This window comes from Tachyglossus aculeatus, chromosome 20 (genome assembly GCF_015852505.1).
Source record: "Tachyglossus aculeatus isolate mTacAcu1 chromosome 20, mTacAcu1.pri, whole genome shotgun sequence".
Classification (NCBI taxonomy): Eukaryota; Metazoa; Chordata; class Mammalia; order Monotremata; family Tachyglossidae; genus Tachyglossus; species Tachyglossus aculeatus.
The window spans coordinates 20,352,443-20,366,201 of record NC_052085.1 but is presented as its reverse complement, the minus strand read 5'-3'; the positions used below and the strand labels follow the sequence as shown (position 1 = coordinate 20,366,201).

The following is a 13,759-nucleotide window of genomic DNA, read 5'->3' as shown; positions in this document are numbered from 1 at the left end:
CAAAACATATAAACAAAATAAAATAAGATAATTCTATTTATTCTGACAGTTTTGACACCTGTCTCCATAATAATAATAATAATAATAATAATAAATGATGGCATTTGTTAAGTGCTTATTATGTGCAAAGCACTGTTCTAAGTGCTGGGGAGGTATTAAGGTGATCAGATTGTCCCATGAGGGGTTCACAGGCTTAATCCCCATTTTACAGATGAGGTAACTGAGGCACGGAGAAGTTAAATGACTTGCCCAAAGTCACACAGTTGACAACTGGCGGAGCTGGGATTTGAACCCATGGCCTATTTATTTATTACTCTATTTATTTAGCTTGTACATATCTATTCTATTTATTTTATTTTGTTAGTATGTTTGGTTTTGTTCTGTCTCCCCTTTTAGACTGTGAGCCTACTGTTGGGTAGGGACCGTCTCCACATGTTGCTGATTTGTACTTCCCAAGCGCTTAGTACAGTGCTGTGCACACAGTAAGCGCTCAATAAATACGATTGAAGAAGAAGAAGAAGTAGAATATGTACAAATTCTGTATTGAAGGTACTAAGAAACGGAAGGTGCCCTTGTAAATAAAAGTATCCATATAAAGTATCCATACAAACTGAAATTAGTAGTGCAGTCCCAGTGGGCTGAAATTATTCTGTTGCACATCATTTGGACTATATCAATCCAACGTTCTAGGAAGAAATGAATACATCTAGAACCACTGTACTGTTCCATAGTGAGAAAGCTTTCCATACAAAACGGAGTGGTTGACAGCTGGCTTCAATAGTGGGTGGTTTTGGGCCTTTCTCCTTCATTGTCATGTTGAGCCTTGTCTACTGTTGGGTCCTTAGGGGACAACACCACTTTTCCATTCATTCAGTTGTATTTATTGAGTGCTTACTATGTGCAGAGCACTATATTAAGCACTTAGGAGAATACAATGCAATAATAAACTGACGTGCCCTGCCCCTATCTCCCCTGGAGATGGACAGTCCCATGCCAGGGCCAGTGGGAGGGACTCTTCCCACCTTAGCAGGGGGATAATTGAGTCATCAGCTTCCCGATGTACTTGCCCGATGAAGCGTCTGTAGAGTGAAGACAAGACAAATTTCTGCGTTCTCCTCCCACGATAACCTTGACAACATTGCTCCTCATTGGTTTTTATCTGAAAAGCAAGGTCTGAGGGCCCTTTTCTGCTCGTCTTTTGTAAACTAAAGACACAGATTTTAAAAATACCTATCTGGAGAGTATCTGAGAAGCAGCGTGGCTTAGCGGGCAGAACACAGGCCTAGGAGTCAGAAGCCCCTGGGTTCTGATCCTGGTTCCACCACCTGTCCGCTGTGTGACCGTGGGCACGTCACTTCACTTCTCTGTGCCTCAGTTACCTCATCTGTAAAATGGGGATTGAGACTGTGAGCCCCATGAGGGACACGGACTGTGTCCAACCTGACGATCTTATATCTACCCAGGACTTAGTATGCACTTAAATGCCATGGGAAAAAAAAAAAATTAAGGACTTTGCTTAACAGCAGTCATTACTCAACACTCCACAAAAACGAAAGGGAACCGTGGACTTATATAATACATTCAATATACTACCACGCAGAATTATATCTGAGGGCCCATCATCATAAAATTAATAATGATAATGATGGCATTTGTTAAGTAACAAGCCCTGTTCTAAGCGCTAGGATAGATGCAAGCTAATCAGGTTGGACACGGTCCCTGTCCCACACGGGGCTCACAGTTTTAATCCCCATTTTACAGCTGAGGTAACTGAGGCACAGGGAGGTTGAGCGACCTGCCAGAGGTCACACAGCAGGCAACTAGCAGAGTCAGGGTTAGAACCCAGATCCCGACTCCCAGGCCGGTGCTTTATCTGCTAGAACACATTGCCCCAAATGAGATGTCAACCCAGAAGTGCGGAGGGCTCAGTCTGTGCAAAGGGCGTATTATTTTAGAGGCCACATGACATTTTAAGCTCCTTGTGGCTCAGTGGAAAGAGGACGGGCTTGGGAGTCAGAGGTCATGGGTTCAAATCCCGGCTCCGCCACTTGTCCGCTGTGTGACTGCGGGCAAGTCACTTAACTTCTCTGGGCCTCAGTTACCTCTTCTGTAAAATGGGGATGAAGACGGTGAGCCCCCGCCGTGGGACAACCTGATCACCTTGTATCCTCCCCAGCGCTTAGAACAGTGCTCTGCGCATAGTAAGCGCTTAACGAATGCCATCATTATTATCGAGGAGTATGTCTTTTGCTTCTGTTGTACTTCACAATCTAATGTGGAAGACAAATCAGGATGACAAGTTTACAGTTTGGTAAGAGTGGCAGGGCATTAATAAAAATCCTGGCCATAAGTAATTATTACAGAAGGTGAAACCCGAATGCTGAGGTGACTGACAGGATTGTATGATAGTTCGTTTCCTCTAAAACTAACCCACCCCTTCCCCTCCACCACCAAAACCGAAAAAACCTCTCTAGTCAGTTTTTCACCTCCTCCCAGAAACGATTCGCTAAGATATTAATTCAGATTCCTTTTTCTATTCTGGAATAAAATGGTGGACTCTCTTTTAAAGGCTTCCAATGAAAATTCCTGTTGAAATTGTAAACGACAGAAATCCTTTTCAAACGGCAAGACGCGGACAAGGCATCAGAGTTTCCTGCCCTTTAGCGGGTGACCTTAAAGATGAGGGTTGGTGAGGTGAGATCTGGAGGGAGAAGAACATTTCCTTCAACTTTACGGCAATGTCCTCCACTTGTGGCCAAAAGGCTATTTCTCGGGGAAGTCGATGGCAGAAATCAGCCATCCAATGTTCCTTAATTAGCACACAAATTTCTGAATTAAATACACATCCTGCTTTGGGTCACTGAAAAGGACGGTAAGAGCTGGGGACTGAGTTTAATCGAATGCTCACCGGTCTCTTCGGTTTCAAAGGAGCCTTCCACCACTATGGCAGTTTCGTCTGCTAAGAGAATACTACTGCCAGGACCTGGTGACAGAGTTTTATTATTCTTGGTTTTACCTGTTGCAAGACAATTAGAAGGCAGATTTAACCATTCGATCTTTCTTATTAAACAAAATTACACGCGAGCTATAGAAATGACCGGAAGGAAGAGTAAAATGCCGCTGATATTAGAATCGTAGAAAAACCAATGACCAATGTTTGATGGTCACAAAAAACAAGGTTTAATACTACTTCTACTAATAATGATAATTGTGGTATCTGTTGCATGCTTACTCCGTGCCAATCAGTCGTATTTACTGAGTGCTTATTGTGTGCACAGCACTGTACTAAGCGCTTGGGAGAGAACAATACACCAGAGTTGGTGGTTCCCTGCCTACGAAGAGCTTACGGTCTAGAAGGGAGACAGACGTTAATACGAACAAATTACGGATCTGTACATAAGTGCTGTGGGGCTGAGGGAGGGGTGAATAAAGGGAGCAAATTCAAGTGCAAGGATGATGTAAAAGGGAGCGGGAGAAGAGGAAATGAGGACTTAGTTGGGGAAGGCCTCTTGGAGGAGATTTCTGTGCCGTCGAGTGATCGGCTGTCGGATACGAAGAGGGAGAACATTCCAGGCCACAGGCAGGATGTGGGCGCAAGAGATAAGATTGAGGTAAAGCACCGCTGACAGGCGGTAAGAAGTTTCTGTTTGATGTGGAGGTGGATGGGCAACCGCTGCAAATTCTTGAGCAGTGGGGAAACGTGGACTGAACGTTTTAGTAGAAAATTGATCTGGAGAGCAGAATGAGGTATGGACTGGAGTGGGGAGAGGCAAGGAGGGCGGCAGAGAGGCTGATGCAGTCATCAAAGCGAGATAGGATTAACGCAGGTGGCGGTTTGGATGTTGTGAAGGTTGAACCGACAGAATTTAATGATAGACTTACTATGTGGGTCGAATGAGAGAGAGCAGTCAAGGATAACGCCAAGGCGATAGGCTTGGGAGACAGGGAGGATTGTGATGCTGTCTACTGTGACAGGAAAGTCGGAAAGGATGGGGTTTGGGTGAGCATATGTAGAGTTCTGCTTCGGACAGGTTAAGTTTTAGGTGTCGGCGGGGCTGCAGGGAAGGAGAAAGATCAGGCCAGGAGATGTAGATTTGGGAATCATCCGCATAGAGACAGCAGTTGAAGCCATGCCACGCACTGTACTAAGAACCGGGGGGGGGGCTACGACATAATTAGGTTGAACAGCCTCTGTCCCGCATGGGACTCACAACTTAAATAGCAGGGAGAACAGGTACTGGTTGTTCATTTCAGAGATACGGAAGCTGCAGCCCAGAGAAGCTATGTAACTTGCCCCAGGTCACACAGCATGTGAGTGGCAGATCGGGGCCTAGATCCCAGGTCCGCTAACTCTCAGGCCCCTGCTCTTTCCACCAGGTCACCTGAGTTCTTTGGTTATCTTCTCTCACTCGGCCCCTGGTGCCATCTTTCCCGAAAGGTGGACTGCTGGGGAATACCGGGAACTGATCCCAGGTTTGGAAATTGGCTCTGCCCACCCCGAAGGGCCTAACCTGGGCAGCACCCGCCCAGAGAGATCCAGAAGTAATCAGTCAATCAAGGATATTTGATAATTCAGCACTGTGAAGCCCACGGGGGACATGGACTGTGTCCAACCTGATTATCTTGAAGCTACTCCAGCGCTTAGTACAGTCCCAGGCACAAAGTAAGGGCTTAACAGATACCATTTAAAAATATATATATTTTTTTGAAAGATAGATTCCAGTTGCTCTGTCAGATTGCTTTCAAACTACTGATCTGCTTGATCCTGCCAAAATACTCACGGCCACAATGAGGTATCACAACCCGAGTAATGCCAAAAGTCAGCAAAGATTTCCTTCCACAGCCAAAGCACTTGGAAGTAAAAAGTTACCACCAAAGTGACTAAATAGTGTCCAAGAAAAACCGGGAACTTACTCCAGATTCTCAGGAATGCAATTAGGGTCTAAAAAGATGACAAAAATTGCCACTTTGGGGAAGACAGTAACGGCTATGGATATCTCTAGTCTTTTCAATCGAACCTCAGCTCTCACTCAGAGAAATAATTCAACTGCCAGAAGTTCTGTACTTGCCATAATCAAATAGATCATAGAGGTCTTGAAATGCAGGGTCTGACTCTGTATGCTCCAAGATGTCCCTTATGGCTTCTTCCGACATATGGATTTCACTCTGCGAAAGGAAGTCGAAAGTCAAACACGCCTCGTTTACCATAATGCGGTACTAAGTGAGAAATGCCAATATACAGTGAATGTTCCATTTCAATTTTCTTCTCAAAAAACACAGTTCATCTCGCGAGGACCGAAAAGTGAAAGTATGAAACCAACTGAGAGGAGTCTACTAAAAATAACCAGAGTGTACTCAGATGGCCTATAACGTGGTAATCGTGTTCAGGAAGGAACCTCCACATTGTTGAGCTATTGTGTTACAAGGTCACACCTTGACCAGTGCTATCCTCATGAGCATAACCAATTCTTCAAATGCTACATCTACTTCATGCACCACGGGTAAGCGTGTTTCCTAGAAAGAAGTTCTATCTAAATTATGTAATGGGAACTGGCTGTATATAATTTTAAATCAGTGCTATCAGAAAACATGACGGTGACTGCTGGGTTCAGAGGCATCTTGGTCCCTCTCTCTTACAGACTGAGTTTAGTTCTGCTCGGCATCTTCTTTTAAATTAAAAAAAATGTTCTTTTTTAAATCCACCAGTACATCTACTTGCCCCACTGGCTATTTGCCTGACCTTGCCACCCTCTGTTTCAACGTTTACCATGGGAAGAGGTAATTGGGCCCTGGGGAAGTGCAGAAGAAGAGCGAAACACTAAACATGTGGAATCAAGTCAATGGACCTCGATGTGCAGCCTGAAAAGAGGCAGCAGAACCGTCCCAGAAAGGAGCATCCACAGGCAGCCAAACAAGTACCGTTTTTTAAGGTTGTTTTCAGCTCAATTCTGCTTTCCCCTTTACACACACACACACACACACACACACACACACACACACACCCACCCAAAAAACAAACACCACTGATCCAAACAAAACCCAAAACTGACTATGATTAAAAAAAAAATAGCCATTCTCCCTCCTATTTGAGACTGTGAATCCCTTGCAGGGCAGGGACTGTGTCTGACCCAATTAGCGTGTATCTATCCCAGTGCTTTAGACAGTGTTTGACACACAGTAAGTGCTTAACAAATACCGTAAGAAAAAAAGGAGAGGCAAAAATTACAGGACACGTTTATGGTCCAAGTTTTTTAAATATTTTAGAAATGAATTTTGCTTACACAAATACAATTTTAAAAGAGTGTCTAGTACTCACCTATTGGTAAACACCAACGATTTTTTTTTAATGGTATTTGTTAAGCACTTAGTCTCAGGCACTCTACTAAGCACTGTGGTAGACACAAGATAATTGGGTTGGACACAGTCCGTGTCCCACTTGGGGCTCGCAATCAATCCCCATTTTACAGATGAGGGAACTGAAGCCCAGAAGTGAAATGACTTGCTCAAGGTCACACAGCAGACAAGTGGCCACGCTGGCATTAGAACCCAGGTCCTTCAGACTTCCAGGCCTGTGATCTATTCCACTAGGCCACGCTGCTTCTCCATCCGCCCCGCGCCACGGCCAGCCTCAAAAACCTGGCTACTGGAAGTAGCCACTGACCACTGAAAGTAGCTCTATTATCGTGGGGAATCCTTTAAGAGATCTACACGCAACTCTGTCAGGCTCTGCAGAATCGGCTCTGATAGGACAGACGAGCCTTACGGCTAAGGAAATCTCACACCGTGGTTTCCTTCCGTACTATCCTGTCTCCCCTCACCCCTTTCCCATCCAAGGACCTCACGAGGAGCTGAGGTTGTGGTGGGATGACGGCGGGAGGAGAGAGAAGGGAGCAGGTGGGTCGGACCAAGCCGGCGCCTCACCAATCTACCTGAAATCCCAGGATTTCATCTATCGAGGCCTCTTGTTCCGTCGGGCTGTTATCCGTCTGTTTGGGTGCTTGGGTGATACTTCCATCGCTGAAACAGAGGGAGATATTTAGGGCGGATCTCAAAGCTGGGGCAAAATGCCGCCGGACGGTTCCAATCAAGATTTTACCTTATCAAGAATTTGTTGATATTTTCTGCAAGCTTTTCCTGAAGGGATTTGTTGCTCAGTATTTTCTCTCTGGCATTTTCAATGACCATTTGCTGCGGAAGAAAAACGATTAAGCTGGTAATTAACAGTTCAAATAGAAGAAAGTTTTAAGTCACCTCAAGAGGTAAATGACTACCTCAATACTTTTCAGGGAGACAAAAATGAAAAAAAGCATGGAAGCTGCGTGGCCTAGTGGAAAGGACACTCGAGGAAATTTCCAGCAGTGGTTCTAAAGGACACAATAACCTATATTCCAAATGAAAATAATTTGGGCCACCAGTAGTATGAATTGAACAACTCCTGAACTTCCCGTGAAGCACCTTACTACGCATTTGGGCTACGACAATAATAATGATAATAATAATAGTGATGGCATTTGTTAAGCGCTTACTATGTGCAAAGCACTGTTCTAAGCGCTGGGACAATCAAAGAGATACGTTCCCCCCTTCTCGAGGAACTCACAATCTAACGGGGAAGACAGACAGAGAAGTTATTTATGGTTAGTATTCTCAGCGCGGCTGAACGGGAAGTTGTTCGAGTTTGTCAAGATGAAATAGCCAAGTAATTGAATGCACATATGAGAATCCAAGTTTAATTATACATAACTGCTGAGTACTTATTGAGAGCTCAGAGTGTGAAGTGTACTGAGCACTTGGGGGAAGCACAGTCCAACAGAGTCACATAAAATATGTGACCATCACGGGTGGGTACGGGGAACTATTCTGTGAAAACTTCCTGAAGAAGATGGGATTTTAACAGAGTTGTGGTTTTGGCAGGTTTAGAGGAGGAAGGAATTTCGGGGTGGTGGAACCACAGGAGGAAGGGGAGAACGGTCAAAGGGTGCAGCGAGGAACAGATACAACATGAGCTTCAGAGGAACGCAGAGAGCAAGACAGGGAGGAGCAGGTAGAGAGGTTATTTAGGACAAGAAGAGTTGGTGGAGTTTCACTGGATGTGGAGGGAAATGGGAAGACATTGAAGGCCTTTGGGGAGTGGAATGAGGGTGGGCCAAGTGTTTGGAAGGGAGGATGATTCACATACAGCATGCAAAATAGATTGGAAGAGAAGAGTCTGGCGGCAGGGAAAGCAGCAAGAAGACTGGTACAGTAGTCTAACTGGGCTAGGGCATGAGTTTTGTCCAGTGTGGTAATTGGGTGGAAAGGAAAGGAGATGAATAATGATTGTGGTGCTTTTTAATTTACTCTGTGCCAAGTACTGTACTAAGATTTGCAGGGCAGAAATCAAAATAACCAGGTGGGACACAGTCCCTATCCCACACGGGGCTCACAATCTGGGGAGAGGGGAAGGACAGGCAGTTCTTCATCTCCATGTTACAGGTGAGGAAACTGAGGAACAGATAAATGATTTTTTTTATGGCATCTGTTAGTCGTTTACTGTGTGTCAAACACTGCTCTAAACGCTGGGTTAGTTACATCAGACAGTCCCTGCCCCACATGGGGTTCACAGTCTAAGTAGGAGGAAGAACAGGAATTTAATCCCCATTTTACAGTTGAGCATGCAGAGGCACAGAGGTTATGTGACCTGCCCAAGGTCACACAGCAAGCGGAGCCGGGATTAGAGCCTAGGTTCTCGGTCTCCCAGGCCCACGCTCTTTTCACTAGGTCGTGCTGTTTCTCAGAGCCGAGAAATGGGAAGAACCGGTAAGATTTAGCAGTTGAAGGAAGGTGAAAACTGAAGGACGCCGAGAAGTCAACCACGCCACCAAAGTAGAGGGCTTTAGTGACCGAAGACTGTAATATCGTTGTAAGCTCCTTGTGGGCAGGGATCATGTCTACCAACTCTCTTGTACTGTGCTTCCCCCGAGTGCTCAGTACACTTCACACTCGGAGCTCTCAATAAGTACCACTGCCTGATTGAGGGAGGATGGTGGCGCATTATTGCCAGACACATGAAAGTTAGGAGAAAGCATTTAAGAGGGGACCAAGTAGTTCAAGTTTTGAGTTTGAAATGGCGGAGGGATGTCCTAGTGGAGAGGACCTGGAGGCAAGGATAAATGCAGGATTTTTTTACATCAGATGAGGGGTGGAAGTGGATCTGGGAGCCATTCACGAAGAGGTGGTACCTAAAGTCCTTGTCAGCTTCACGACTGGGGTTAAAGCTCAAATTATCCTATCCCAAGATGATAGCTGTTTGGATGGAAAAGAAGGGGTGGGTCTGAGAAACCGTATTTAGCGAAAGACTGAATGCAGCAATAAGTAATGCCTCTAATCCCTCTTTATTTGGTAAGAATGCAGAGCAGCAAAGAATATTAACAGGGATTACGTCCTCTTACAGTGACTAGCACGTTTTTGATAGTGCCAGAGGCAACTAGAATTGTGCTTTGCATCCAATAGGTGCTCAACAAGTACTTAATGAGGTCAATAATTAAAACTGATTTTCTCTATTATTCTAGTCTTGATTGTACCCTTAAAGGAAAAATCATCGACAGGCTTTTCATTTTTGTTTTTAAGAGTTCACTTACTTTTTCTACTGTAAACGTATTGGAGTCCTGAAAATTTCGAATAGTCGAATGAGGTCCAGACAACACAATGCTTTTCCTCTGGGATTCGCTGAAACATTTCAGAGAGAGATTTGTCTTTTAGTGATGAGGCGTTCCAAAGTGCATGAAATAGCAAAGTCACAGTTGGTGGTGTAAATGATAAAACAGCCGTGAAAATGGGCTCTGGCGCTGTGGGAGTCAAAAACGAGAACCGGGGACGAGACAGAAACCATCTTCTTTAAAGGGAGAGTAAAGATATGGGATATGGGGTCCAAATCTGAAGACAAAGTCTGGGTATTTAGTGCTGCAGGCTTTAGAGATAGAGATCAGGATTTCATACTAGCTAGCAGGGAGAGCATCAGCAGTGATTTGCCAGGGTCGCGGAGGGCATGGCGATTTTTACGACGCCACTCCAAAGACAGCCAACGACTGGGTGGCACTTGCCTGAGAGTGTGGGTACTTTATTTGAGGGGTAAAGAATTAGAAACAGCTTATTTTCCAAAGCAGTCTTTTTTACCTTTTCCGTCTTCCGGGAGACAGCAGACTGGCGTTAATTTTCCGGTCTTGGGGTCCAGGAACTACAATTTGTAGAGATTCTCCGGCTTGGAAGGGGCGAAGATAAAAATATTAAAGGAGTGTGGTATAACATTTTTAAGATCCTAAGAGAACAGAGTAGCTAGGTAAACAACTTGAGCTCTTCGGAAGAAGAACGGAACTCCAAAATACATAATTATTCTATCTTCTGCCGTAGTGGAGGGCTGCAGAGATGAAAGAACAGCGAGCACAACAACAATAATGATAATATAACTGAGATTAATAATGGCATGTGTTGCCCACTTACTCTGTGATGAGCGGGGTAGTAAGTAATGGGGTAGAAACAAGATGATGAGGTCAGACACAGCCCCTGTCCCACATGGGGCCCCCACTCTAAATAAATAGCAGAGGTATGTATTAAGCATTTACTCTGAGTGGGCTTTGTACTAAGCGCTGGGAAAGAATATACGGGTGGAAATCGGACTACGTCCCTGGCCCTTGAGGTTCTCGCCATCTAAGACGGGGAAGGAAGAAAAAGTATTTCATCCTCATTTTACAGAAGAGGAATCTGAGGCCCAGAGATTAAGTGATTTGGCCAAGCCATATAGAAGGCAAGTGGCAGAACCAGGAGTAGAATCCAGGTCTCCTGACTCTTGGGCCCGGGCTCTTTCCACTAGGTCATGCTGCTTCCCAACTAAATCTCATTTCCTATCTCAGTCTCTGCTCATTCATTCAATTGTATTTATTGAGCGTTTACTGTGTGCAGAGCACTGTACTAAGCGCTAAAGCTCCCCCATCTTCATCCCTGTTCATGGCCTTCCCACTGGCTACAATTCCCCTCGCTATTTATTTTACTTGTACATATCTATCCTATTTATTTTATTTTGTTAGTATGTTTGGTTTTGTTCTCTGTCTCCCCCTTTTAGACTGTGAGCCCACTGTTGGGTAGGGACTGTCTCTATATGTTGCCAATTTGTACTTCCCAAGTGCTTAGTACAGTGCTCTGCACATAGTAAGCGCTCAATAAATACAATTGATGATGATGATGATGGCCAATCTGCTAGACCGCATCCCTTGCTAGCTCCCCAAGTTTCCGGCAGCTCAGAGCTGCTGGGGGGAAATTCAGAAACCAAACTTCTCCCACTCCAACTTTCCCTTCCCTTCTATACAACTTCGCCCTCTTTTGCTCTAAAATTCCCCCTCCCTAGATTGCCAAACCCCACTACCAACTATCCCAAATCATCAACCAACCTGATTTGCGTGTATTCAGTCCAGCGCTTAGTACAGTGCCTGGCACATAGTAAGCGCTTAACAAATACCATTATTATTATCAACTACCTCCTGAAGCCCCCAAAGCTCCTCCCTCTGCTCTCATAACCTCACTGGTTCTTTTACTGGCAAAATAGAAAATCTGGTTTCAGCTTGGTTTTTCCTCATCCTCTAATTCTAGAGCTGGTACCTCAAAATCCTGTTACAGTCATGACTCGCTAGAATTTGTTTCCTGGGCAACCAGTCTAATCCCAGCATACGCTTCTTGTCCTAATCCCAGTTATTTCCTTTGCTACCCTTACTCCGTATTGGAATTTATAATGGGAATGGAACTTTAGCCTGCATGCAAATAAAAATAGCCACATATTTTGCTTTTAAAACTTTATTGAAGAGATTCTCACTGCAACTAGCGCCCAGCTTTATTTAGAAGACAAAATATTTACCAAAATGCACAAATTATTTTAGAAAACGGTGTCAACAAAATGTGTTGATCTATATAAAATCTGCATATCCCTAACTGTATCTGGCATGCTCAAAACAGCTTCACATACCCCACTCCAGGAGAACTCAAGATGGCTCCTGCTGTAATTAAATCCTTCACTCTTATTTTCTTTAAAACCACAGTAAGATGTTCGTTGGGTCTGTTCATTTCAATGACTACTCCATTTATGACAGAACGTCCTGGAACCTCAATCTTGTTATAGTATCATGCACAGCCTGGTCCTTGAGAACAACCCTTGGCATGCGAGCTCTGAGGAAACACTTGTTATTATACTCTCCCACCCTATTCATCTCTTGGTCACTTGGTTCTTGAGATAAATAGGTTCTATTCTATTTCATAAATAGGTTCTATTCTATTTCTTTCAACAAGATGCACAGAATCAGAGCAAAATAGAAACGTTTGTTCCAGCAACTTGCCTTCAGATACAAAATAATAAAACTATCCTTGACGGAGAGTTGCCTACTCTTTCCTTCGAGCTAACCAACGATAGAGATTTCACAAACCCTCAGCCGCTAAAGCCCATTTTTCACCCTGATAGTAATGAAGCTCTTCCTGAGGATCAGAGGGAAAAATCTCCCTTGCTTTATTTAAACTAGTTTCGTCCCCTTAAGAACTGTCTGCATAACTGAAGACACTGTCATCCACAGCCTTCTCTTATTTAAGCCAACAACCTCAATTCCTCTAACTGTTTCTCCCAAAATGTATCGTCCAACGCTTTCATCATCTACGTCAATCTGTCTCTGGACTCTTTTCCCATTTTCTACAGCATTAAAAAAAAAAAAATGACCCAAACTGGACACTTAAAGTAATAAGTCTGTTTTGTTGGCCAAATTGAATCTTGCTGGCTTCTCTCCATAAGCCTCTTCTTGATGCCAACCTGAGACTTTGTCTTAAATGGCCCCGTATTTTTGCTAGTGCTTACGACGTCTGCTTTGTACGCCGTGCTTTATTTTCAATCTTGCAGGTCGCAGCCCCGAAAAGCTACCGTTCCTGATAAAAGCTCTAGTCGTATCACAGCTAGGCCATTCTATCTCCCTCCTTGGTCTCCCTGCCTTTCCCCGCTCCAACCTTCAACACATGCTGCTGTAGGAATCATCTTGAAATGTCATTCAAAACATCCCTCTGCTCTTCAAACCCTTCCGGCAGCGCCCGGGATCCCTGTACATCAAGCAGAAATTCCTTACAACTGGTTTCCAGGCGCTCAACCTGCTTCTCCTCAGCTTGCTTTCTTTGTACTTCCAGAGTTAACATCTGACGGTACCTCACTCCTGATTATAACCATTAATCTACACCCTGCTTACCTGACTGCTGTGGATGTTTTTCCGTGGCCCGTGTAAACTCTCTGGGGTCAGGGAACATATCCCTCTGTTTTGGGCTAGTGGGTGCTCAATAAATGCCACGTCCCCTACCACGCAGTCAACGAGGACGCAAACACAAAAACAGCACCCTCTTTTTCTGTGCACAATTCAGCTGACACTGTGGCAAATGTCACCACCGAGGGCATCTTAAGAGTACAGAGATCAACGTGGGATGCACAATTTTAACTTACTGCTTATACTGCTGTCCTGAGAATGGTTGACAAACACAAAACTTTGTCTCAGCTGTGGTGCCGTCTGAGTAGATTGTCTGATAACTTGCGTTGTTGCCAAGTGGGAAGAAGCGTGCGGTACTCCCTGGGGAGCGATGGGCAACGATTCGGAACTCGAAGAGGCCGCCTGAGACGCAATCTTCCTCTGCCGCTTGATTTCTGCGATTCCACTTCGTGTACGGGCTGCAGAAAACGGAAAGTAGGAAAATGAGGCTCACCTTTAATGATGAC

The 13,759-nt window shown here is 44.6% G+C and overlaps 1 protein-coding gene across 1 annotated transcript in view; it reads right to left on the bottom strand.

The window, feature by feature from the left end:
* LOC119941493 (protein NPAT) overlaps nt 1-13,759 on the bottom strand; it is a 39,874-nt gene that overhangs the window by 9,145 nt on the left and 16,970 nt on the right. Inside the window, exons 6-12 of the mRNA XM_038761958.1 lie at nt 13,490-13,711; nt 10,153-10,237; nt 9,618-9,705; nt 7,097-7,188; nt 6,930-7,017; nt 5,070-5,166; nt 2,909-3,016 (exon numbers count right to left, since the gene is read on the bottom strand). Coding sequence (XP_038617886.1) covers nt 2,909-3,016; nt 5,070-5,166; nt 6,930-7,017; nt 7,097-7,188; nt 9,618-9,705; nt 10,153-10,237; nt 13,490-13,711 — 780 coding nt within the window. The remainder of the gene's footprint in view (nt 1-2,908; nt 3,017-5,069; nt 5,167-6,929; nt 7,018-7,096; nt 7,189-9,617; nt 9,706-10,152; nt 10,238-13,489; nt 13,712-13,759) is intronic.